The sequence below is a fragment of the Bombus vosnesenskii genome, unplaced genomic scaffold (assembly GCF_011952255.1).
Source record: "Bombus vosnesenskii isolate JDL3184/JDL3185 unplaced genomic scaffold, Bvos_JDL3184-5_v1.1 scf7180000013352, whole genome shotgun sequence".
NCBI classification, from domain to species: domain Eukaryota; kingdom Metazoa; phylum Arthropoda; class Insecta; order Hymenoptera; family Apidae; genus Bombus; species Bombus vosnesenskii.
The window spans coordinates 231,140-252,654 of record NW_022882988.1 but is presented as its reverse complement, the minus strand read 5'-3'; the positions used below and the strand labels follow the sequence as shown (position 1 = coordinate 252,654).

The following is a 21,515-nucleotide window of genomic DNA, read 5'->3' as shown; positions in this document are numbered from 1 at the left end:
AAGAAATTTCGTATATTATTTTATATACTTGTAAAGTTTTCAAATGTACTGATGAATGAAACTATTAACGTAAAATTCATAACAATTTGAATTTTATAATTGTACAATAAATTATTGTATTTATGCGATTATTTTTGAAATTATATTTAGTAAAAGAATTTAATGAAAAACCGGCAATAGATAACTTAGTGTTTACTTATTTTTTGTGGAGATATAAAAATGAAACGTAACATGAACGCAGGATAAAAAATGAATAACTAAGAATATAAAAGAATGATGAAAATGATCAGTATATATACTAATAATTTTTGTACATAAAATTCAGTAGTGATACAATTTCTTTTCAAATGAGTAATGTCAACTATTACTTTTCACCATGTCTAATTTATATGTACATTCTATTAATTTATATGTATACAGCGTATAACTAATTTATTGTCATGGTTCATTTGAATTAAAGATATTGACTATCATCGATAAAAAGTAAAAACATAAATATTTAAATGTAAGTATTTATGTATACATATGTATACACACATACATATATATGTATGTTCAAAAGTTTAAAGCAAACTAATGTAATTTCTTTTCTTGAGAAATGAGAACTATATATTTATAGTAATACATAAATAATTAAAAAATTTTATTCTTGTTCATTCTATAAAATCATATTAAAATTATAATTGTTTTTAATTTAGCATATTTATATTTTATACATGCATGTGACTATACATATACGTAAACAAAATATATGTATATAGATACATATACATATATATGTATCTCGTTCACTACGAATTGGAATTGCAGCCATGTGAGAAGTTTCTGGTTCTGATTTCAGTTTTGTATACAAAGTTTTATTTAAAAGTTAAACGTATTTAATAAATAGCGTATCTTCTAATAAAAATCCAAAATATGAATGTTATTGCAAGAACGAGTTTAATCGTACTAAATTGTACTAAAACAATGATTTTGAGGTTACATAATAAATCATACTTTGCAAATACGACTAATTACACATGGACTTTAAAACCATATTCAAGATTTATAGAAAAATATAAATGCTTCGTTCTATGCCAGAGATATAAAGCAGTTGCAGTCAATAAAAATTGCCAAGATGATCCTATAAAAGAAAATATTCACATACCTGAACATAAAATCATGCATTTAATACTTCAAGATTCCATATATTATGATAAGACTATTTTTCCACGCATTAAATCAAATACAATAGTTACTTCTGAGGACATAGAAGGTTTTTATAATATAGATTGGTCACATGAATCTCCAGAGAATATTTCTAATGCTGTTAAGAAATTGGCATATTCTTATTTAAGTGGCACATGTTTGGAAATATCACTTCATGACAGGATTTTAGAAGCCTGTATTAAACAGCTCCCAGTAATGCAGGATAAACAAATAAAACTTTTAATGCAATGTTTAATTACGTTACATGATATAGTAACAGTATCACCTGTTTATAAAGAACTGATGAAAGCATTAGATACAGAATGTATAAAACGATTTTATAATTCAAATACTGAGCAAATGTTATTAATAATTGATGCATTTTATCAGCTTAATGTTACAAATCTTGAGTTTATGTGGCGTGCAATGAGAAAATTGCTTTCAAAACCGCATAAACTTTCTGGAAAAGCATTAGTTCAACTGTTCTTTTTTCTACCTTTGATTGATTCAAGATCATTTATAAATATATTTGAAATCGAATATCGGTTAGAAGAATGCTTACATGAACTTGTTGCAGACGAAATAGGTATAATCGCAAGAGGTTTTTTTTTAAATAAAAGGAATATTAGCAACAAAGCCTTATTAACAATAATGATGGATAAAGTTAAGAAACATGCTACTACCATGAACAGTGTTACTTTAGCAGCATTTATGAAACTTATTAGGTAATAATACAACTTATTATACATAATTTTTTATAGTAATTGTTATTATAACACATATAAATATGTGATACAGATTTGGTAACAGTTTACATTGTTTAAAAACCTTTCAAGAATTATTGAAATCTTTACATGACCAGATACCACGACTATCATTAAAATGTCTAACCCATATAACACATGCATTTGGATCTTTTCGTGTATATGATGAAATTTTAACAAATTCCATTATTCAAAGGTAAGTTAAGTAAGAGAAAAGTAATAATAACACATTCACTTATAAAAGAATTGCTTATTATTAATTTAGATTAGAAAATGAAATGGAAACTGCAAGAGTAAAAGATATTGAAAGAATTATTTATGGCATATGTACAGTTACTCCTATTACAGATTACTATAGCAATGTATGCCACAAATTATTGAACGAAATAATGTTAACTTATAAGACTATCAGAGCAAGTGAAATTAATAGGTAAATATTTTGTTTCCATATAATAATTACATATAGTACATACATATATTTAGAAATGTATTATGCAAAAATCAGTGATTTCATTATATATTAAATATAGCTTTCCATTATCGTTAGTACGTATTCTGACATTCTTAACAATTAAAAATATATATGCACCAGAATTAATTCAACACGTATTTGACCCAACATTTATAAAAAATGCATACAAAAATAATCTCAAATTGTTGACAAATGAATGGCTGATATTACACTGCTCAGTAAAAATAGAATTGCCTTATTACGAAGGTCCATTACTGACAGATAATATGTATGAATATTTAGTAAAGGTACAGTGTAGTAAATAGGATTAAAAACTTACATTTTGCAGTTAGATAATTAAATATATTGAAACTTTTTTACTATTATAGAAATTTCATAAATATGACGATGATATCTACAGAAAGGACACCAATGTGAAATTAAGGATGGAAATTGTATATATCTGTAAGGTATACAATACAAAATTATATTTAAGAAAAACGCTCAAAAAATAGTAATGAAACATATTTAATGCATTAATATTATTATTTTAGAAAAAATTAGGAATAGATGTATATGTTGATTATATTTTACCTCAGTATTCAACTAGAGATATTGTCATTGGTATGGATACATGTAACAATCCTATTAAAATTGATTCTATTTTATCGGCAATGCCGACAAACTCGATCAAAAGTGTAAATAATGATGAATTAAAAAGAATAAAATGGAAAGTTATAGTTCCAATAATGGTTTTAATAAAAGTATCAGGTCATGATGGTTATATTGGATACGTCCAGAGAAAATGTAGACAACTTGAAGTTCTAGGATACACACCGATTACAGTAATTTCTAAAATTATTGTTTCTTTTTTACAATGATATATAAATGATACATTAACTTCAGAATTGTTGAATAATGCATATATACTAATGGATTTTTAATTTTTATAGGTTTATGAGGATCAGTGGAATTATCTTGATGAAGAAAATAAAGAGAAATATTTAAAACAATTAATTTATCAAGATATTAAATCTAATTCATTTGAATGAAATAATTGTTTTGATATGAGAAAAGGTTTCCTTAAAAAGTAAATTCTGAAAACTTGATGAACTTTTTGAGTCTCCAAAGTCTCTAAAAAATAATTAGTCTTGAAATATTGTCATATTATATATATATATATATATATATATGTCGGATTAAGGTTGGAATTTTGGGCGTTCGATGAACCTTCACTCAAGTTTACCGGTACAAATGTAGGTACTACAAGAGGCTACAAGTAATAACGGCGATAGGATGGTCGCGATGCCGATGACAACGAATTCAGGTTCGACAACGAATCCACGGTCCACGGGATGACGAGCGCCAACGCAATACACGATTTGGATAACTCAATCAGCAATTTGCCCAACGACTAACTAACTAACTAACTCGTAATCCAAATGAAACTGCCCTTATATAGTCCTTTTCCCACTCCTTGGGTCAATCTCTGTTTTTGAGGAGAGCTGCACAACTATTTTCTACTTCCGTTATTACACGTCCCTCCCGTGACAGTGGGTACGTTCGGTGACTCATTATATCACCTCGAGCCCAAACCCATCGTCATAAACCTTAAGTGCCTGCATAACTATTTCTTCGTTTATTGTTTAAATGTCGATGTCGTAAACATCTGGATTGGGGTATTGGGTTTTTCCGAACACTCTAAAGAAAGGTCCCGATGTCCTTCCATCTCCGACATATATATATACACACACATACAATAATATTATTGTTGTATTATAGACATTAATTATACAAGTTATAATATATAATATAATATAATAATAATAATTTTGTATAGAAAATCATTTTCATATCAATTATTTTCAAATCCATTTATTATAGCCTATTTTATGCCTTATAATAAAAAGAATAATATCATATAAATATAATTTATTCTATTGGCTGTTCTCAAAAAAATCAAGCATGAATCTTTTAGAATATTCATAAGTTACAAATAATGTAGCTGTTGCTGGTACTGTCCTTATTAATGTTGGTTTTAAACCATTGTACAAAGAGCTAATACCTTCATTTTTTACGATGTCTTTCATAACTACTAATGCAGGACTTTTCAAATTTTTAATCTTTAAAAAAAGAATTAGAATATAAAACTTATTTATATTCTTGATTCGTATTATTTATATTATATAAAATGAAACTAACCTGTATCCTACTCTTAACTACATCTGCTGGAAATATTACAAGCCATAAGACACTTCCACCAATGGCACCAGCTACCATGGTTCTCTGCCATCCTATGTCATTCTTACTTTCATTTGGTTTTGTTAAAAGTTCTCTGGTTACTTCATAGCCTCCAAAAAAAAAGAAATATCCAGGCATTTCACGTGCTATAGTTGATGACAAACCAGTAAATAAACCTTTTATGCCTTGTTCTTTAAGAATTTGACGTGTTAATCCCCATGGACCAATTTCTTTCTAAACAAAATAATTTTTCTCAAAACATGAGTTCTTCTATAAATTTTACATATTAACTTTTTTATCTTAGTTACCTTAGCGACAGTTAATACTGATTTCATTTCCATTTGAACTTCTCTTACTGCTTGTAGCTTACATTTTATAAGTTCCGTAGGACATAATGTTAAAGAAGAGAAAAATGCAGCAAAAAATCCAGCACAAGCATTTTGAATTGATGTCAAATCTTCTATTTTTTTAATACCTATATAAATAAAATTTTTTTTTAATTAAAAACGTTAGTTCTTTTAACTGCATTGCATTTTAAAAAAATTATAGTACCTAAAACATTGGAAATAACTTTCTGACATCCTCCATATGCAGCAAACAATACTGAATTCTCAGCAACATTAGCAACTAGTGCAGGTATAGTTCCTGCATATAAACCACGCATTATTCCATCTGCTTTCAGGGTTTGTAAAAAGCAATTTGTCATTCCCTTATACATGGAGGGAAAGGTTTGCATTTTTACCTTAACTGTATCTAATGGTTGACCAACATATACAAGTGCTATCCCACCTTAGGTCAAAATGAAACATAATTATACTAAATAATTAATCCTTTTGCAACAAGCAGAGATCATTTATTTTTACTAATATATTCATTCATTTGTTGTTAGTAATCGCACAGTAACTAATTACTGACAATAATAAGGTTAAGCATTTCTTAAGAAAATTTGATTTCATAACATAAAATAGATTTAAGAAAAGATTATATAAGTAAAAATTATATAGATTACTATAAAAAATACAGATATTTGAAATTTTATTCATCTCATAATCGATTTATTTATTTCCTATTGATTTTAAGATTGTTTGTGCATTGATAAAAGTAATGATGTATTAGAATGTATTGTTACCGAGTGATCCAGAAATAAAGTCAATTAAACCAGCTCTAATACTATTTAATTGTTTATTTTCTTTTTCAGCAAATTCAAATGTCATCTTTATGTATATATCTAAATCAATAAACTCCAAATTCTAATGATTAATGAAATAACAGGTTAAGACATGCTATTCCGTTATTGTATTAACTACGATTTGAATGTTTATCTGTTATCGAATGGGAAAGATAAGAGAGGTCTATTTACTGACTAAAAATTACTAATACGATTTGTATCTTTGGTCTGATAAGCCTTTTTATTTACACAATGCATGTACATCTTTACAAATTTCTAAATGCACGCATGCGCATTTGTATCTATACGAGATTGATAAAGAAATTGTTCATTGATCGGTAACAATTGAAGTATCAAATAGCCAATAATAAATTTAAAAATCATATTTCGCATACTCATGTACACAAGAAATTTCTGTACACAGCTAATTTTTATCTAGTCTAGAATAAATTTCGCTATAGTCTTTTGATCATGCGATGAATTCATCTTATAGCAATCGTATCTTTTATGGTACACATTTCTATAAGTTTTAATTGTATACTGCAGTGACATAATTAATAAAGTATCAAGCATTTATAATTTAACCTAAAATGGATTACTTTATAAAAACTCAAATACACAGCATTGTATTCAAAATGAAACTATTACAGTTTGTAAAGTATGATAAGTAATACACGTACAAAAGAAATGATTTATTCTAAAAACTAAAACTATCAATGAAGCTGTCTTGATATATATTTTTACTAGACAATGCTAGAAAACGGTTGTCATAGAAACGCAGTGCTACAGCTTTTAAATTCTATATTACTAAATTAATCACTTTATTATTTCAGATTGATTTTTAAAAAAGTGGATCAAAATTTTTTTCATTATAATATACGTATCACGTTGGTTCTTCGACTAAAGTAGATAGGTAGAATACTATAATTTTGGATAAATTATTTACAAATGTTTAAAACAAAATCTAAACTAAAATATTTTACTGAAATTCATGTAGTTTAGTAAATCAAGAAAGTTACTAGATCGTTGTATTCAAGATATACATGTATGACGTACGCGACAGTCTGTAGTTCCAAAACATGGGTTTTCTCAGTTATATTTTCAATTAAATGATTATCGTTTTTTGGTTTGTTTTAATAAAGGAAGCATTGGGTTTGACCTGTGTTGTAAAGAAATCGCAAAATTCAATACGATGCTTGTCTTCTTTGCATTACGAAAATAGGGAAAGTGTATGTGTTATAGTAGATCCGAGATGCCATGATAGATCCGAGCGCGTCTTCATCTTATACCAAAAAAGTCAGAGATTGTTAGCAAAATGTGTGATTTTTGTTATCAGGAGAGCTCCTTAAAGGTACGCATATCGTCTGACGAAAATTTAACGATTCTGCCCATTCTTTAGTAGCTTAATAAGGAGGTAAATTCTCTTATTAAATTGGAGCGCAGCGTGCCTCTAGGAGCGCTCTGGCTCGTCTGCGCCATTAGCGTTCAGAGCATGATCGTCAGAGATATTTCTATTATATTATCAAAATAGCATATTACCATGATAAACTGTTTTTTAGGCTCTTATTATCTATATTCCTTCACTATTTACCTTTCTTTTAGCTTGAAAGGGAAATGAAATAACTGAGTGATATGATTGACATGACGGTAATTCGAAATTTTTAGTAATATATTTTTTTGAAAATACTTCTTTTTAATTACTTGTCATTTTCCACGCCCTATTTGGTTTTTTCATTTTTATCCAAACAATTAAATATTATATTCGAAATTAATATATATCCTGTACAGGAATCTGTATATTTTTTATTTCATTGTATATCATTTAATTAACACTGTTAACATTTTTTATATATATGTACTGTTTCTTCATACCAAAAAAGTTGTATAAATATTGTCAGTTTTATTATTTTTAATACAAGGTATTAGGAAATTATTTTCTATCTTTATTGCTAGAAAATATTTAAAGGGACATGTTAGTTGATATTTAAGAAAGTTAAATGAGTGTGAATTACAAAAAGGTTTACATGGAATCATTATATTTTGTATAACAATATCCTTAAAATATGTATTTACATGTTAAAATAATAGTACAAATTTTTCATTTAATTATTTGAGCTAACTGTCAATTAATTTTTTAATTCTACAGTAAAAGTACAGATTACAGAATGGTGGTGGATTGCTTATCCATTCAAGGCTCAGTAGCTATAATACGGAAGCAGGAGCGAAGATTAGGTGGGTTAGTGGCTGCAAAGATGCAACCTAACAATGTTGGTAGTTGTGGTGGTATGACACCTAAAGAACTTTCTGACAATGATGATCTAGCTACTTCTCTCGTGTTAGATCCTTACCTGGGATTTACTACTCATAAAATGAATATCAGGTACATGTTTTTAAATATTACTTTAAATCTGTAAAATATATAACAAGAGATTTACATATGTAAAACTTATTTAATAATGAAGGTATAGGCCATTAAAAGCAAATAAAGATGAACTCCGTAAAATTATCTGTGAATTTATTCAAACACAAAATTATGAAAAAACATATAAAAAATTAATGGGTGGTGATTGGAGTGCAAGACTACCTCACACAAAATCTAAACAACAACAACTAAATTTGGAAAAACATGTGAGTTATATATGCAAGTCAGGAATTTTTTGATATATTTTATAAAATTTTGTTTTGTATCAATCTTATTTCACTTTTATAGATTTACATATATTTAAAGGTTTTTGATAAAGATTCTGGATTTGCAATAGAACCATGCTTTAGGTATAGTCTTGAAGGTCAAAAAGGTGCCAAAATTTGTGCAACTCGCAAATGGCTAAAACATGATAAAATTTCTTGTCTTGTTGGTTGTATCGCAGAACTTAGTGAAAAGGTTTGTTTAAACTTATACATAAGACATTAAGAAAAATATAAAAATTGGTTTACGTTTATTGTACTTCTAAAATGTTATTATAGGAGGAAGCAGCATTATTACATCCAGGAAAAAATGATTTTTCTGTTATGTTTAGTTGTCGCAAAAATTGTGCTCAGTTATGGTTAGGTCCAGCAGCATATATTAATCATGACTGTAGAGCTAACTGCAAGGTTAATAAATCAAATACAAATCATTATCGTTTTAATTATATTATATATTTTATTAATTATATATTTTTTAATTCATTCTAATTAAATTGTATAAAATATAGTTCGTGCCAACGGGAAGAGATACAGCTTGTATTAAAGTTCTTCGTGATATTGAAGTAGGGGAGGAAATTACTTGTTTCTATGGAGAAGACTTTTTCGGCGATAGTAACTGTTTCTGTGAATGTGAAACATGTGAGAGGAGGGCAACTGGAGCATTTGCAAATCAAAAACCAGGAGAAGAACTTTCCTCTGGTACTTTTAAGAACTAAATCTGAAATAACATCCATGAACACGTATACTTATCACCAAATTAAATATTCTTACAGGGTACCGTTTACGAGAAACAGATAATCGCATCAATCGCATGAAACATAGACAACAGCCATTAAGTCGCAATAAACAACAAGCTGATACTGCACTTACAGAAAGAAATGCAGTGCTTGTTGGTAATGCTGCTGTAGCACCACAAAGTGTTACCGTAAAAGAATTACGGAGAAGGGGATTAACAAAATATGATGCAGAGTTATTAATTGCACAAGGATGTCACTTCTCTGATATTGCTCAACAGCAACCTATTACAAATAATGGGGAAAATGTATTACAAACGTCTCAACCTCACCCAGCTGCCATTACAAGTTCTGTGACAAGAAATTTACGAAATAAACAATTGTTTAAATTGGACAGTAATAATGGTCATCAGAATAATGTTAAAAATCATACGCTTCGATCATCCAGGTGAGATATTTTATTTCATAAGTTAAATTATGAATTATAGTTATAAAACGAAAATGACAATATATTAAAAATTTTATGTACAGACTTCATAAAAGAACAGAATCGAAGAAGAATAAAGTTTCTGAGAAGGCTGGATCTCCTTGTTTAAATGGTTCCATAATAAATAATATTGAACTAGAAGACATAAGTCATCGCAAAGAAGATTCTGATAGAGTAGATGAAGAAATTGTGTACTCTAGATTACATAAGACTCATTCAAAAAGTAATTTGAATGAAGAAACTAATAATGTTTGCCATGTTCAGACCTTACATCGTGATGTACTGGAAGAATCAACTTGTTCTAATCTTCAGAGGGAGTGTTCGGATTTAACATTCATTAAAAATAACAAAGAACTAAATAGCAAATTGATAAATGAAAAAGAAATACCTGATATTATTATAGAAATTAATTCTAATTCAGTAGGTAATATTAATACTTCCAATTCTAAAAAAGAACACTATAGTACAAATTCCTGTGATTCAGTTCATATAAGTTCCATGCCTGAAAGTCGATTAGATGATTTGCACAAAGCTAATGAGAGTGAGATAATTTCACAAGAAAATCGTCAGTCAAGAACCTGTCATTATAATTTGTCTTCAGTTGAAAATTCCAAAGATATAAACGATATCTCTACAACGCCAATAAAATCAAATAACTGCGTCAAAAAATATTTAGAACTTGAAAAACAACTCTTAAAGAAAGAGACAGAAAAATGTTATGATCCCATAAGTAAGGATTATTCTTGCAAAAATGACGAACAAATACCTTTAGTTCATATCAAATCACCCACAAATTCGAATTTTATAGAAACTGATACAATATCTACATTTGATATACACACATCCGGCAAAGATTTGAAGAAAAGTGACTCTACAAATTCAAACATATTGGTGAAATACTTACTAGAAAATGAAACAAACAAATTTGATAGGTTTATTTCAGAATCTAGTAAGTCTATAGATAATAATGAACATGATAAAATAAATTTTGTAAAAGAAAATACGGATATAGAAAATAGCGAAGAAAATTGTCAGAATGGTATAATCATGAAAAATAATATGTACGTAGTTAATGTTGCAACATCTGAAATAAAATCTGAAAATACTGAAATTATTGAAACATGTACAACAAACCTAAATTCTCGAATAGATCCCTATAGGGAAAATAATGAAAATTTCAGTACAATGGAAACTAACGATTACAGCGAGATTAACAAATGTAATTTAGAGGATACTCACAATACAATTTTAAAAAATGATTCATCACCCACAACATTGAAGTCTCATAAAAGTAGAAAAAAACTATTAAGCGAGAAGAAATCCACAATTTCTGAACTAAGAGAAGAATTAGAAACTGTAGTAGAACATAAGATGACTGATAACATGATTGCGTCTATTTCAAAAACTCGTAGCAAAGCAGAAAAGACAAAAAGTAGATTAACAAGAAGTCAGAAAAGAGATCGAAAGAAAATAGCGACTACTGAAATTGGTGTAGCTGATGACGATTCGGGTATTCAAGGTGATATTTATGAGTTTAGTGAGAAAGAAAGTAATCTGGAAGATATTAGAATACCATCGATAATGCGACGTAAACAAGAAACTCGTCATACACCCGGTCTCACTTCACATTTACAAGAAATGCAATACAATGATGAATACAATAAAGCCGAACCTCCAGTATTACTTCCACAAGAACCATGGCCACCAGCTAGTTGCAACCAGAATCAACTGTTAGATTCAGATGGTAATAGGCAATCAAGAGAAAATTCCATAGATAGTGAAAGTCTAAACAGGTAAATATTTTTATATTTTGCACTTGTATTTTAAGATTTGTTATTTTACAAAATTTATATATAGAAAAATTATTCATTGCAGATTATCAGCTTGTAGTAACGATAGTGCACAAAAGTTAACAGCTGCTTCTGAATATCAATGGCAAATGAATAGTTCTAATTGTCAAGTGTATCCAACTACTCCAGAGAGAACTGGCAGATTAAAACTTACTCTTCGCATGAAACGTTCGCCAGTTTTAGAAGACATTGTAGAGTCGGGTACGAGTTTAAGTGAAGATAGTTATGAACCTGAATACGAAGTATTACGTGTAGAGGGTGTGGAAAGAAGCAGACGTAAGAAAAAACATAAAACGCGGGATCGCGAAAGACGACATAAAAAACGTGAATTAAATCTTGACCCTCCTCCGCCACCTATGAAAAGGCTACGTTTAATTTTTGGCAATGAAACACATACTATTGACTTTCCACATTCTTAACAACTATAAATAGATTTTCAGTACCATCTGGAACAAATTATAAATACAATTTAGACGTGTAAAAACAGGTCTCCTTGTCCTGTAACATCGTGAATTTCTATGTAATTCTACAACTTCAAACGATAAGCGATATGCCTGTCGTTAAATTTTATAGATATTTGGTGATATAACTATTGTGTTCTGGTTTTGTGTTATTTTTTTACTGTTTAAATTCTGTTTTGCTTCTCATTCTTCTAACAACGAATAATTAAAGGCCTAGTAAAATTTTTCCAATGAGAAACTGAAAACAGTAATAAAAAGACGACATGTATTGATTTACACATATGTTATTCAGTGAATATTTGTTTGAAAATTTTGTATAGCTCCATTTAAAATAGTTAACACATAAATAGTTAGTTCATTGCTATATCATTCATAATAAAATTAGTATTTTATTTTATCTTTTTCATTAATATAATATTTGAGCAAACATAATATCGATACGGCAAGCTGGTTTTAAAACTTATAGTCTTTCACTGTCAATTTACTTTCGATATTAATGGGTTTGTATTATTAAACAATTTTTTACTAATAAAATATTTATATCATATAAAAATTTCACATATATAGGATAAAGAAAATAGCGATTATTTTCTTGTATTGAAAACAAGGAAAGAACATGAGTTGAATTGTATCTAAGTACTATTTCCGTAGATAAGGACAAAGGAGAAAAATCCATACTCTTATACTATGTATAATAGTTATAATAGTTATAATAATAATAAAATAATAATGATGATAATGATAATAATTCAATAATTAAATTAGCTAAATACTAGGTAACATATATTAACTGCTGTTCTAAACATGCGTGATTGACTACCGTGAAAAAATTGTAAATATTGCTTATGTGTATGTACGCGCGTATGTATGTATATGCGCATGTATCATAAATGATAAATGTACATGCACGTATATATACATGACAAATCACAAACACACACACACACACACACACACACCACGCGTGTAAAAGAAAATTTCATTACTGTATTCTGTATATCGATGTATTACAATGCCTTAATTAATGCAAATGAATATGAAGCAAGCGCATTACACATAAGTGTCATCATATACCGAATACATCGTTTACATACGGTAACGAAAAATATAAGAAAATTTTGTTTAGCGAGATAAATGGAAAAGATTAATTAAACAAATTAAAGGAAACAAGTAATTATGTTTTCAATAGAGTTTCTGACATTGATTTAGTATTTAAAGGAATAGAATTTTATATTGAATTGGTAAGATTGTTGTTTCATTTATGAAACAAGCTAACTGATGATAGCATAAAGCTTAATTAGGAGAGTCATACAGCTTTAGTAATTATTCAGATCTGAACAAATTTGGTAGACAACATTTTTTAAGTCACCTTCTTACTTTAAGCGGCATAAAAAATCCATCTCACGTTTTCTATATTTAAGATTTCCATATTTTTCGAACAAAATATATCATCAAATTTTTGCGACTCGTACACGATGAATGTGAATATTTACTTTAAAAAATATTATAACAAAACATCATTATTTATTTTTTATGATCAATTGGACCTGTATAGTGAAATCGTGATAAAAATAATATTCGCAAAGTAGATTTTTAAGTTGCAGTAATTGTTTGACTTATTTTACTTATTTGTAACTTTAATAATATCTTTTATACGTTTACGATATGCGAAGGTAAACATTTTAAAACACACATTCGACGATGTTGTCTTTGATACTCGCTCTAATCTGCCGCTTTTTCAAGTGTATTTTAATTTTAGATGTGAATATGAAGTCATTCAATCAGAGTTCATACAGGTTACTAACATTAATCTTATTAGTGTATTAAATGTTAACTAGATGTGCTCTTTTTATTCCATATATATGTTAACTGTAAGTTTTGGTTTTCATACATTTTCGTTGTTATATTTCCTGGTAATGATTGTTAAATGAATATTTTGAAGAAAATTGAAATACACTTAAGACGCGGCAAAATACAGCGACTAACATTAGTAAATTGAGATTGATCATACGCTGTTCATTAATGAATATCATAACATTTCTTTATCATTTATCCTTAAATTTTCATCTAATAAATTGTTATAATTGTAGCTATACAAATTTGTTGCAAGTATATTACTGTACATTTTGTATTGTATAGGTGTGTATTTCTTTTATGTTCTGTGTTTATTAATAGGATGCACGCTGCGACAAGAAAATAAAGCTTTCAAATAGAACAAAAGAAGTACCAGTTATAAAATTCAGTATTTGATCAATATGATAATGTATGAAAAAGAAATTGTGTTTGGAAAATCCAGTTAAAAATTAATACATCGTCAAATTAATTGACAGCGACGACTATTCCTCCATTGTGTAATAGAGCATTTAATTAATGTGAGAACGTTATGTCTTTTGGACTTAATCGTATAAAATAAGATGTAATTTTCCTCGATAATATGCCCGATAATCGATCTATGATATAATATAAAATTTGTGATAAACCTACTATATTATTCTATTAAATATTCTTGTTCTAACGTAGCATCGTAGTAACTGTTTCCCTCTAAGATTTTAGCGAATTATCCAATCGCATTGACCGAATTATTATTAAATCGTACTACATGTATTTCTAGATTTGTAAAATAGCAGAACCTGTCTATTGTAAAACGAAGAGAAGAGAATCGGCAAAATTGATTTTTAGCATTTCAGATTGTGAGGATTTGAAATTGTGTATTTCATCCTTTAAGATGAAGGAAAATTCGCGTTAATTCGGATTTTCATCAATATATGTATAAAAGCTAGTAGTATATATAAAATAATAATGTATACTTTTTACTAGTAATGTTAATGCAACATCACTGCGTTATAAACTGGAAAAAAATGTTGTCAAAATTTTAGCGACGATTATTTAAATACGCATATTTTTTGTGACTGAAAAGTATAGGAACTGTATTAAGAAAAAAAAACTGATTAATCCATAGCGATTCGTTAAATCGAATTTTAGCACCTATCTTTAATAAGCGGGGGAAGGCATAGGAAGTTTCTATCGATGTTAGATCAAAATGTGCATCGAACATAAATAAATTCTTATGTTTTCAAATGTGTAGAAATGAACGTACGTTCACGAACATACACAGAGACGTGAACAATGTCTCCTATGTTAACTGTGGTTTCTTCTTTTTGCATAGTATAGAAACGTTCTTTGCTTTCCGTTATGGGCAGCTTTTTTCTCACTGCCATTATAAAATCGCATAGTTAAATAGCATCGTTACTTTCCTCTTTAAATTTAGTACTTGTTGTTCTTAAATTATATAATTACAAAGTGCAATCCTACGATAACTACACTTATGTACATGTTGCAACTTATGTACATGTTGAAAAGTAACTTTAATTGTAAATTAGAGCTTAAGATTTAGTTTCAATAATTCAAAGAATTTATAGCCTTGGCGTACCCTGTAAATGTATTATTATCATTATTGTAATTGTATTATCTTTATTGATCGAAAGAAACATATAGAAATGTATATTATAATTATTATTTTCTACAAATTAAGGTATGATAATAAATGAATTGCGTAACCTAATATAATAATAACAATAATAATAATAACAATAATAACGATAATAACATATGCCATTTGTTATTATTTAATAAGTAAACGTAAAAGTATATTAAACTTTTGTCACGTGTCACAACTTTGAAACATTAATTGGATAGGCTTGTACGTAAAATGAACCATACAAAAACAAATAGTATAGTTTTCTATTTGTTGCTCATAATATAATACCTTTTAAATCCAATTCAACTATTTTTGTTCTTATATTTATTTATTTTAAAAATAATTTGTTTCTTTCAAAGACGAGATCCAGAGCATAGATTTAACATCCAATGTATTGTTATATCCAATAGCCCTGAAGATTTTAGACCAGCGATTTTTATCTCTGATTCACGTACCTCCAAAAATCGCAATGTCCTCGTAAAAGGTTAAAAAACAATAATATTTAATAAATAATATTTATTAATATTTAATACATAATAATAAAATAATAATTTTGCATTACTAAAAATTGTAAATGGGCTACACGTAAATAATATGACAAACAAGGTGCCGCATCATGAAAAGATTAAATACCGCTCTAGGCTCTAGACAGACGAGATACAGGATACTTATTTTATTAACTTTATTAATGATTTATGAAAATCTATTATTTTAAAAATACTCGTAAGTATAAAAACATACAATCCCATGATTTTTATTTTATTCAATCTACTCTCAAAATGTACTAATAAAATTGGTGTTTATAAGAGCATGTAGCGGAAACTACTCGTTCCAAAAATGAAATTTAAGACTAGTACACGTGTACTTGCTACCGATTACATTATTATTATTAGTACTAATCATAATAATAATTAATACTAAAAATATTGATATTAATATAGAGATTAAATTAATATTCTTACTAATACTATTAAGTTAATTGTAAAATGTTATAAGATAAAAAAATAATAAACTAATGTATATTGCATTTAATCAAGCACTAATCAAACAGGAGAATCGTTTGAGTGGTTTAGTCCCTTGTGTAATATACCTTCTAAAAATATCTTTTAGAGCGCATATATAAAATTATTTAATGAAATGTAACTCATTTTATAATAAATAATTCTATCCGTTAATAATATATCCCTTATTTAAATTGAATCTTTATTAAAATTAACTTTTACAAAACCATTATGTTCTATTAATCAAAGCATTCCACGTGTTAACCTATACAAAAGTCAAAAACAACCATGTCATTTGCTGCATTAAATTTAAGTTCATGGCTTGTTCAACAATGCAATTTTATGGGTAAGAATTTAAATAATGGGCTTGAAAGATAAAGAAAATTGTTATGTTATTATTATTTATTGTAGGTTTAAAATGTCCTACACCAATCCAGAAAAATTGTATCCCAAAAATTCTAGCTGGTGATGATTGTATTGGTTGTGCAAAAACTGGCAGTGGTAAAACACTTGCCTTTGCACTTCCTATATTACAAAAATTATCTGAAGATCCATATGGCATATTTGCACTTGTTCTAACACCAACTAGAGAACTTGCTTTCCAAGTATATTAAACACTTTAACCTTTTAAAACAGATATTTATATTTGTTTCTTTTTTATTTTTGATAAAATCTTTTCTTTACAGATTGCAGATCAATTTTCAGCAATAGGAAAATCTATTGGTTTAAAAAAATGTGTAATTGTTGGTGGAATGGATATGGTTGTACAAGGGCTAGAGTTATCAAAACATCCACATATAGTTGTTGCAACTCCAGGACGTTTAGCAGACCACCTTGAAAGTTGTAATACATTTTCTTTAAAGCAAATTAAATTTTTAGTTTTAGATGAAGCTGATAGACTTTTAGAAGGTCACTTTGATGATCAGTTAAAAACTATATTTGAGGCTTTACCTAAACGGAAGCAAATGCTTCTTTTTAGTGCAACAATGACAGATACCCTTGACAAAGTGAAACACATAGCATCCAGTAAGGTATTATAAAATTCTGTAAATATTTGAAAAAATGAACAAGGAATAGTAGAATGAACATAGAGCTGAAATTATTTTTAAAGGCTTTTATATGGGAATCTAAAGATGAGTTTGGTGTAGCAACAGTAAAAGAACTTGATCAACGTTACGTACTTTGTCCAAGTGATGTACGTGATTCCTTTTTAGTAGAAGCAATTAGAACCTTTAGAGCAAGTAATAAAGATGGGTCTATAATGATATTTACAGATACTTGCAAGTAAAGTGAAATTGTATACATATAATACTTGATATAGACATAAACATTCTTAATGCTTTGTTGTACATTGTATTTTTTAGACATTGTCAAGTATTATCCATGACATTAAATGACGTTGGATTTAAAAATGTAGCCCTACATGCAATGATAAAACAAAAAGATCGTCTTGCTGCACTTACTCAATTTAAGTCCAATCATGCAAAAATTTTAATAGCTACAGATGTCGCAGCAAGAGGTTTAGATATTCCTACAGTTGAGTTAGTTATAAATCATATTATACCAAATGTAACAAAAGAGTACATTCATAGAGTTGGAAGAACAGCTAGGGCAGGCAAAAATGGCATGGCAATTACCCTAATAACTCCACATGATATTAAATTATTACACGCAATTGAAAATGCTATTGGTACAAAACTTACAGAATATAAAGTTAACGGTAATACATTTTTAGCTCTATTATTTTACAAAAGAAATGTACACAGAATATATTAATATAACTTTTTTTGTATTTAGATAAGGAAATAGTTACAATTTTGACACAAATATCTGTTGCTAAGCGAGAAGCGGAAATGAAATTAGACGAGATGGACTTTTATGGCAAAAAAATGATCAATAAACGCAAGAAACTTATTCTAGAAGGGAAGGATCCGGATGAGATTGAGGAAATATTAGAACAAAAAAAACGTGATAAATTAAAGAAGAAACAAAAAACTGATGAAAATCTGCATTATAGAAATAAAATTTAATTAACTCAAATTTTTTTGTATTTAAAATTATACATTGTATAATAAGTAACATATTACGAATAACCATTTTTGTAATGGCATACTAACATTCAATGCATAAAACACACATTTTTCTTGCTTACTGTATAAGTTGCAATTAGCATCATGGTTAAAAAATAGTTACTGTAAAAAAAAAAATAAGTATTCATGTACATATGATTGCTAAAGACGGAATTCATCAAATAAGTTTAAAACTATTATAAAATATGTAGTTCACAAAGTACCTCTTTCCTTTTACTATACCTGTTTAAATGAACACTTCTTTGTTTCTTGCTATAAAATTGATTATACTTTATATATTATTGCACAGAAACATGTGTTTTTACTTACAGATGATGAAGTTCACAGCTGAGACTGGTTAAAAAGTTTCAATTGATTATAAATAACTTGCTTTGATTTATATATAAAAATTTGTATCAAAATCTATATTAAAGAACTACATATTTCGTAAATATACTGTTTTGAATATCTTTTAAGAATATAAGTAATAAGACGTCATATGGCACATTTAAAATTGTGCCATTTTCTTTTTATTTTGCATCAAATTTAATTTATTCAAAAACGCATACAGTTCTGCAACATATTCTTTTGGGTATTTACGATAATGTTCAACATGTGGGGAATTTTCAAATATCTTAACATAAATCTGAAAAGAATATAAATATTTCTCTACTATTTTGTAATTTACATACCTGTGATTATTTTTTACATTTACACATCTTACCTTTACACCCAAAGAATCCCAGCTTTCTTTCACTCTTAGATTACTTGTTAATGAACCCACTGGGTCTGTTTTACTAATAAAAAATAATGCTGGACTATGCACTAAATTTGTATGAAACAATTGACTAGATCTTATATAATACTGAGTAGATGGTTTATAAAAAGTTTTCATATGATATCTGTGTAAATTGTTTTAGTGCATATAATTCAAATTGAAATATTTTAAGAAATATAAATGAAATTAACATTAAAAATAAACTTACTCTAAATACTTCTGGCACATATTTTGTAGCATTTCATTTCTTGGAAACATAGCACGTGGTGCACCTATTGTTAATTCACTCACATCAGCCAAACTATCCCATACTTGACCAACAATCCTATCAATTATATTGTTACACTTTTTAGGGTCATTCTGCATTAAATCCAATACTTCTCCCCACATATATCCAGCTACTGAAAATCCATGCAATAGTATTTGTTGATAATTCTGATGTTTTATCAAAAACTCTATCAAGTCTGCTGCAACCAGCTAAAAGAAAACTTTTACAAATTAAATTATATGTTATGAATATTAATATAACACTTATTATAGTTTATATTTCATGTATTTACCCTAGATCCTTTTGTGGGCCATAATAGTTGCCAAGGAGTAATTGATACTATCACGACATCAAACCCTTGTTCCAAATACAAATCTGCATATTTCAGAACATGTTTACGTTTTGGTAACAACCAACTAAGTAAAACTAATAGAGGTTTATTCTCCTCGTTATTAAAATTCTGTACAGCTGTACCATTTCTAATTACATTATTTTGTGAAATATATTCAATATTTTTTGTAATATGATAGTTTGATAATTTACATACTAATAGAAATAAAGTCTAAGAAAAGAAAATTTATTAAAATATAGAATGTTATAGAAGTAAATCAAGAAAGTAATGAGTAAATATTACCAAATCTTGTCTCTGCTTTAACAATTGTGGTCTTGCATAGGAAGTCAATCTTGTTCTGGCAAGAGTAGGTAATAACATCCTCCCAACTATCATTATTGCTAATTAAAATACACTTTATGCTGTAGTCCAGAGATTTGATGGAGATTTCTAATAATAGTAATACAATATTGAAACTTTTTAATTTGTTAAATAGTTTATAAAAGCGAATTAAGACTTTAATTAGGTTAATGAAAATGTGTATAGTATGAAATATATATTTAATTACAACATATCTAAAAATTAGAGGTTAGCAGTTATAGAATGTTTGTCTTATATACATTTTAATTATTTTACTATTGTTTTGTATTATATGTATATCAATAGAAGTGACTAAAAGACAAAATACAACCTGACCTTAACTTAAAAGCAATTGACCCATCTGACATTATCTTTTACTAGTATACTAAATTGCTTGTGTTTCTTTGATCTGATTCTCTTTTATTCAATGCATATATGAATACATGCAAATCGGTTACTAACCGCGAATATCAAATGTCATTTATGTTTTCAAATTAACACCCTGTATGTGTATATACACATATATCTTCTTTTCATTTGTTTTAAAGTTTAAAGTCCACATTTTTCTTGCGTATACACACATGCGTAAATGTATACCTGCACTTGTGTAATTTATGTAGATCGTAATTTGCGTATTTAAAATAATTGAAATGTAATATTCAATGTCATAGTTCATATGTAATAATGTTGCTTATTTTGAGAAGAAATAGAAGTTTGAAATAATTCTTAATGTCTATAAAACAATTTAATGTCACATTGATATATTTAATTAAATTACAAACATCGAAAAACGTAGATAAGAATAATAAGATTATGTCAATTACTATAATTAATTATTAAGTTTTAATTTTGAAAAATTTTATTCTAACTGGATTTTATTAATATATATGTTAAAAGAAGAGTTGGAGAAAAGAGAACTTACACTCGCTTAATAATTAACAATCATTGGACAGCCGCGGCTACACACTGAATCATATATGTGTTCTCCCACAATTATATAGCTTGGTCAATGTCAGATCATTTAAAAAAAAAAAATGAATTTTACAATAAATTATTGACTTGTACGCATTGATATTTTCGAAAGTATTTTTAACATAAAAAATTCATATAATTCAAATTTGTTTCATATTCTATACTTCATAATTCATAATAACGTAAACTTTATGTAATTTATTGCCATTGGGATATTAATAAATTATCT

At 27.7% G+C, this 21,515-nt stretch overlaps 5 protein-coding genes across 12 annotated transcripts; 3 read left to right on the top strand and 2 right to left on the bottom strand.

Moving 5' to 3' along the window:
• The first annotated feature begins 762 nt into the window (after nucleotides 1–762).
• Nucleotides 763–3,590, top strand: LOC117236759. The gene is made up of 7 exons (XM_033499974.1): nucleotides 763–1,913; nucleotides 1,987–2,148; nucleotides 2,218–2,382; nucleotides 2,483–2,711; nucleotides 2,793–2,873; nucleotides 2,958–3,248; nucleotides 3,357–3,590. Exons 1-7 carry the CDS (start codon nucleotides 916–918, stop codon nucleotides 3,453–3,455), a joined length of 2,025 nt encoding a protein of 674 aa, XP_033355865.1. The 5' UTR covers nucleotides 763–915; the 3' UTR covers nucleotides 3,456–3,590.
• A 672-nt stretch (nucleotides 3,591–4,262) lies between these two features.
• LOC117236760 (mitochondrial ornithine transporter 1) lies at nucleotides 4,263–6,467 on the bottom strand. Its single transcript, XM_033499975.1, has 5 exons — nucleotides 5,774–6,467; nucleotides 5,197–5,433; nucleotides 4,953–5,119; nucleotides 4,606–4,878; nucleotides 4,263–4,526 (listed from the first exon to the last, which is right to left on the bottom strand). Exons 1-5 carry the CDS (start codon nucleotides 5,856–5,858, stop codon nucleotides 4,341–4,343), a joined length of 948 nt encoding a protein of 315 aa, XP_033355866.1. The 5' UTR covers nucleotides 5,859–6,467; the 3' UTR covers nucleotides 4,263–4,340.
• Nucleotides 6,468–6,827: 360 nt separating this feature from the next.
• Nucleotides 6,828–15,531, top strand: LOC117236757 (histone-lysine N-methyltransferase Suv4-20). 2 transcript variants are annotated; one of them, XM_033499972.1, is made up of 9 exons: nucleotides 6,828–7,163; nucleotides 7,959–8,192; nucleotides 8,275–8,440; nucleotides 8,523–8,693; nucleotides 8,777–8,905; nucleotides 9,007–9,196; nucleotides 9,271–9,679; nucleotides 9,763–11,511; nucleotides 11,594–15,531. In XM_033499972.1, exons 2-9 carry the CDS (start codon nucleotides 7,978–7,980, stop codon nucleotides 11,985–11,987), a joined length of 3,423 nt encoding a protein of 1,140 aa, XP_033355863.1. In that variant the 5' UTR covers nucleotides 6,828–7,163; nucleotides 7,959–7,977; the 3' UTR covers nucleotides 11,988–15,531. The 2 variants fall into 2 exon arrangements, with proteins under 2 accessions (XP_033355863.1, XP_033355864.1); XM_033499973.1 differs by lacking the exon at nucleotides 6,828–7,163 and adding an exon at nucleotides 7,251–7,459.
• A 1,007-nt stretch (nucleotides 15,532–16,538) lies between these two features.
• Nucleotides 16,539–18,800, top strand: LOC117236813 (probable ATP-dependent RNA helicase DDX49). 2 transcript variants are annotated; one of them, XM_033500104.1, is made up of 6 exons: nucleotides 16,539–16,854; nucleotides 16,920–17,113; nucleotides 17,195–17,534; nucleotides 17,600–17,792; nucleotides 17,873–18,228; nucleotides 18,306–18,800. In XM_033500104.1, exons 1-6 carry the CDS (start codon nucleotides 16,797–16,799, stop codon nucleotides 18,536–18,538), a joined length of 1,374 nt encoding a protein of 457 aa, XP_033355995.1. In that variant the 5' UTR covers nucleotides 16,539–16,796; the 3' UTR covers nucleotides 18,539–18,800. The 2 variants fall into 2 exon arrangements, with proteins under 2 accessions (XP_033355995.1, XP_033355996.1); XM_033500105.1 differs by having other exon boundaries at nucleotides 16,543–16,854; nucleotides 17,195–17,539; nucleotides 17,620–17,792.
• Nucleotides 18,801–18,809: 9 nt separating this feature from the next.
• On the bottom strand, nucleotides 18,810–21,330 carry LOC117236815 (transmembrane protein 53). Of its 6 annotated transcripts, none has more exons than XM_033500107.1 (6): nucleotides 21,237–21,330; nucleotides 20,258–20,404; nucleotides 19,916–20,185; nucleotides 19,564–19,832; nucleotides 19,302–19,479; nucleotides 18,810–19,223 (listed from the first exon to the last, which is right to left on the bottom strand). In XM_033500107.1, the coding sequence occupies exons 2-6, from the start codon at nucleotides 20,348–20,350 to the stop codon at nucleotides 19,086–19,088; spliced, it is 948 nt and encodes a 315-aa protein (XP_033355998.1). In that variant the 5' UTR covers nucleotides 20,351–20,404; nucleotides 21,237–21,330; the 3' UTR covers nucleotides 18,810–19,085. The 6 variants fall into 6 exon arrangements, with proteins under 6 accessions (XP_033355998.1, XP_033356002.1, XP_033356004.1 ...); XM_033500111.1 differs by lacking the exon at nucleotides 21,237–21,330 and adding an exon at nucleotides 20,777–20,935; XM_033500113.1 differs by lacking the exon at nucleotides 21,237–21,330 and adding an exon at nucleotides 20,777–20,935 and having other exon boundaries at nucleotides 19,916–19,998.
• Nucleotides 21,331–21,515: the final 185 nt, after the last annotated feature.

What these genes read in the sequence shown, in the direction of transcription:
- LOC117236759 (XM_033499974.1), top strand. Translation starts at nt 916, where the DNA reads ATGAATGTTATTGCAAGAACGAGTTTAATCGTACTAAATTGTACTAAA. An exon ending in AAATTGTATATATCTGTAAG is followed by an intron (nt 2,874 to 2,957) that starts GTATACAATACA and finishes TTATTATTTTAG; the next exon opens with AAAAAATTAGGAATAGATGT. An exon ending in TAGGATACACACCGATTACA is followed by an intron (nt 3,249 to 3,356) that starts GTAATTTCTAAA and finishes TAATTTTTATAG; the next exon opens with GTTTATGAGGATCAGTGGAA.
- LOC117236760 (XM_033499975.1), bottom strand. Translation starts at nt 5,858, where the DNA reads ATGACATTTGAATTTGCTGAAAAAGAAAATAAACAATTAAATAGTATT. An exon ending in CAGTATTAACTGTCGCTAAG is followed by an intron (nt 4,879 to 4,952) that starts GTAACTAAGATA and finishes TATTTTGTTTAG; the next exon opens with AAAGAAATTGGTCCATGGGG. An exon ending in TAGTTAAGAGTAGGATACAG is followed by an intron (nt 4,527 to 4,605) that starts GTTAGTTTCATT and finishes CTTTTTTTAAAG; the next exon opens with ATTAAAAATTTGAAAAGTCC.
- LOC117236757 (XM_033499972.1), top strand. Translation starts at nt 7,978, where the DNA reads ATGGTGGTGGATTGCTTATCCATTCAAGGCTCAGTAGCTATAATACGG. An exon ending in TCGCAGAACTTAGTGAAAAG is followed by an intron (nt 8,694 to 8,776) that starts GTTTGTTTAAAC and finishes ATGTTATTATAG; the next exon opens with GAGGAAGCAGCATTATTACA. An exon ending in ACTGTAGAGCTAACTGCAAG is followed by an intron (nt 8,906 to 9,006) that starts GTTAATAAATCA and finishes TATAAAATATAG; the next exon opens with TTCGTGCCAACGGGAAGAGA.
- LOC117236813 (XM_033500104.1), top strand. Translation starts at nt 16,797, where the DNA reads ATGTCATTTGCTGCATTAAATTTAAGTTCATGGCTTGTTCAACAATGC. An exon ending in CTAGAGAACTTGCTTTCCAA is followed by an intron (nt 17,114 to 17,194) that starts GTATATTAAACA and finishes TTTTCTTTACAG; the next exon opens with ATTGCAGATCAATTTTCAGC. An exon ending in AGTGAAACACATAGCATCCA is followed by an intron (nt 17,535 to 17,599) that starts GTAAGGTATTAT and finishes GAATGAACATAG; the next exon opens with AGCTGAAATTATTTTTAAAG.
- LOC117236815 (XM_033500107.1), bottom strand. Translation starts at nt 20,350, where the DNA reads ATGATAGTTGGGAGGATGTTATTACCTACTCTTGCCAGAACAAGATTG. An exon ending in GGCCCACAAAAGGATCTAGG is followed by an intron (nt 19,833 to 19,915) that starts GTAAATACATGA and finishes GTTTTCTTTTAG; the next exon opens with CTGGTTGCAGCAGACTTGAT. An exon ending in ATGTGCCAGAAGTATTTAGA is followed by an intron (nt 19,480 to 19,563) that starts GTAAGTTTATTT and finishes CAATTTACACAG; the next exon opens with ATATCATATGAAAACTTTTT.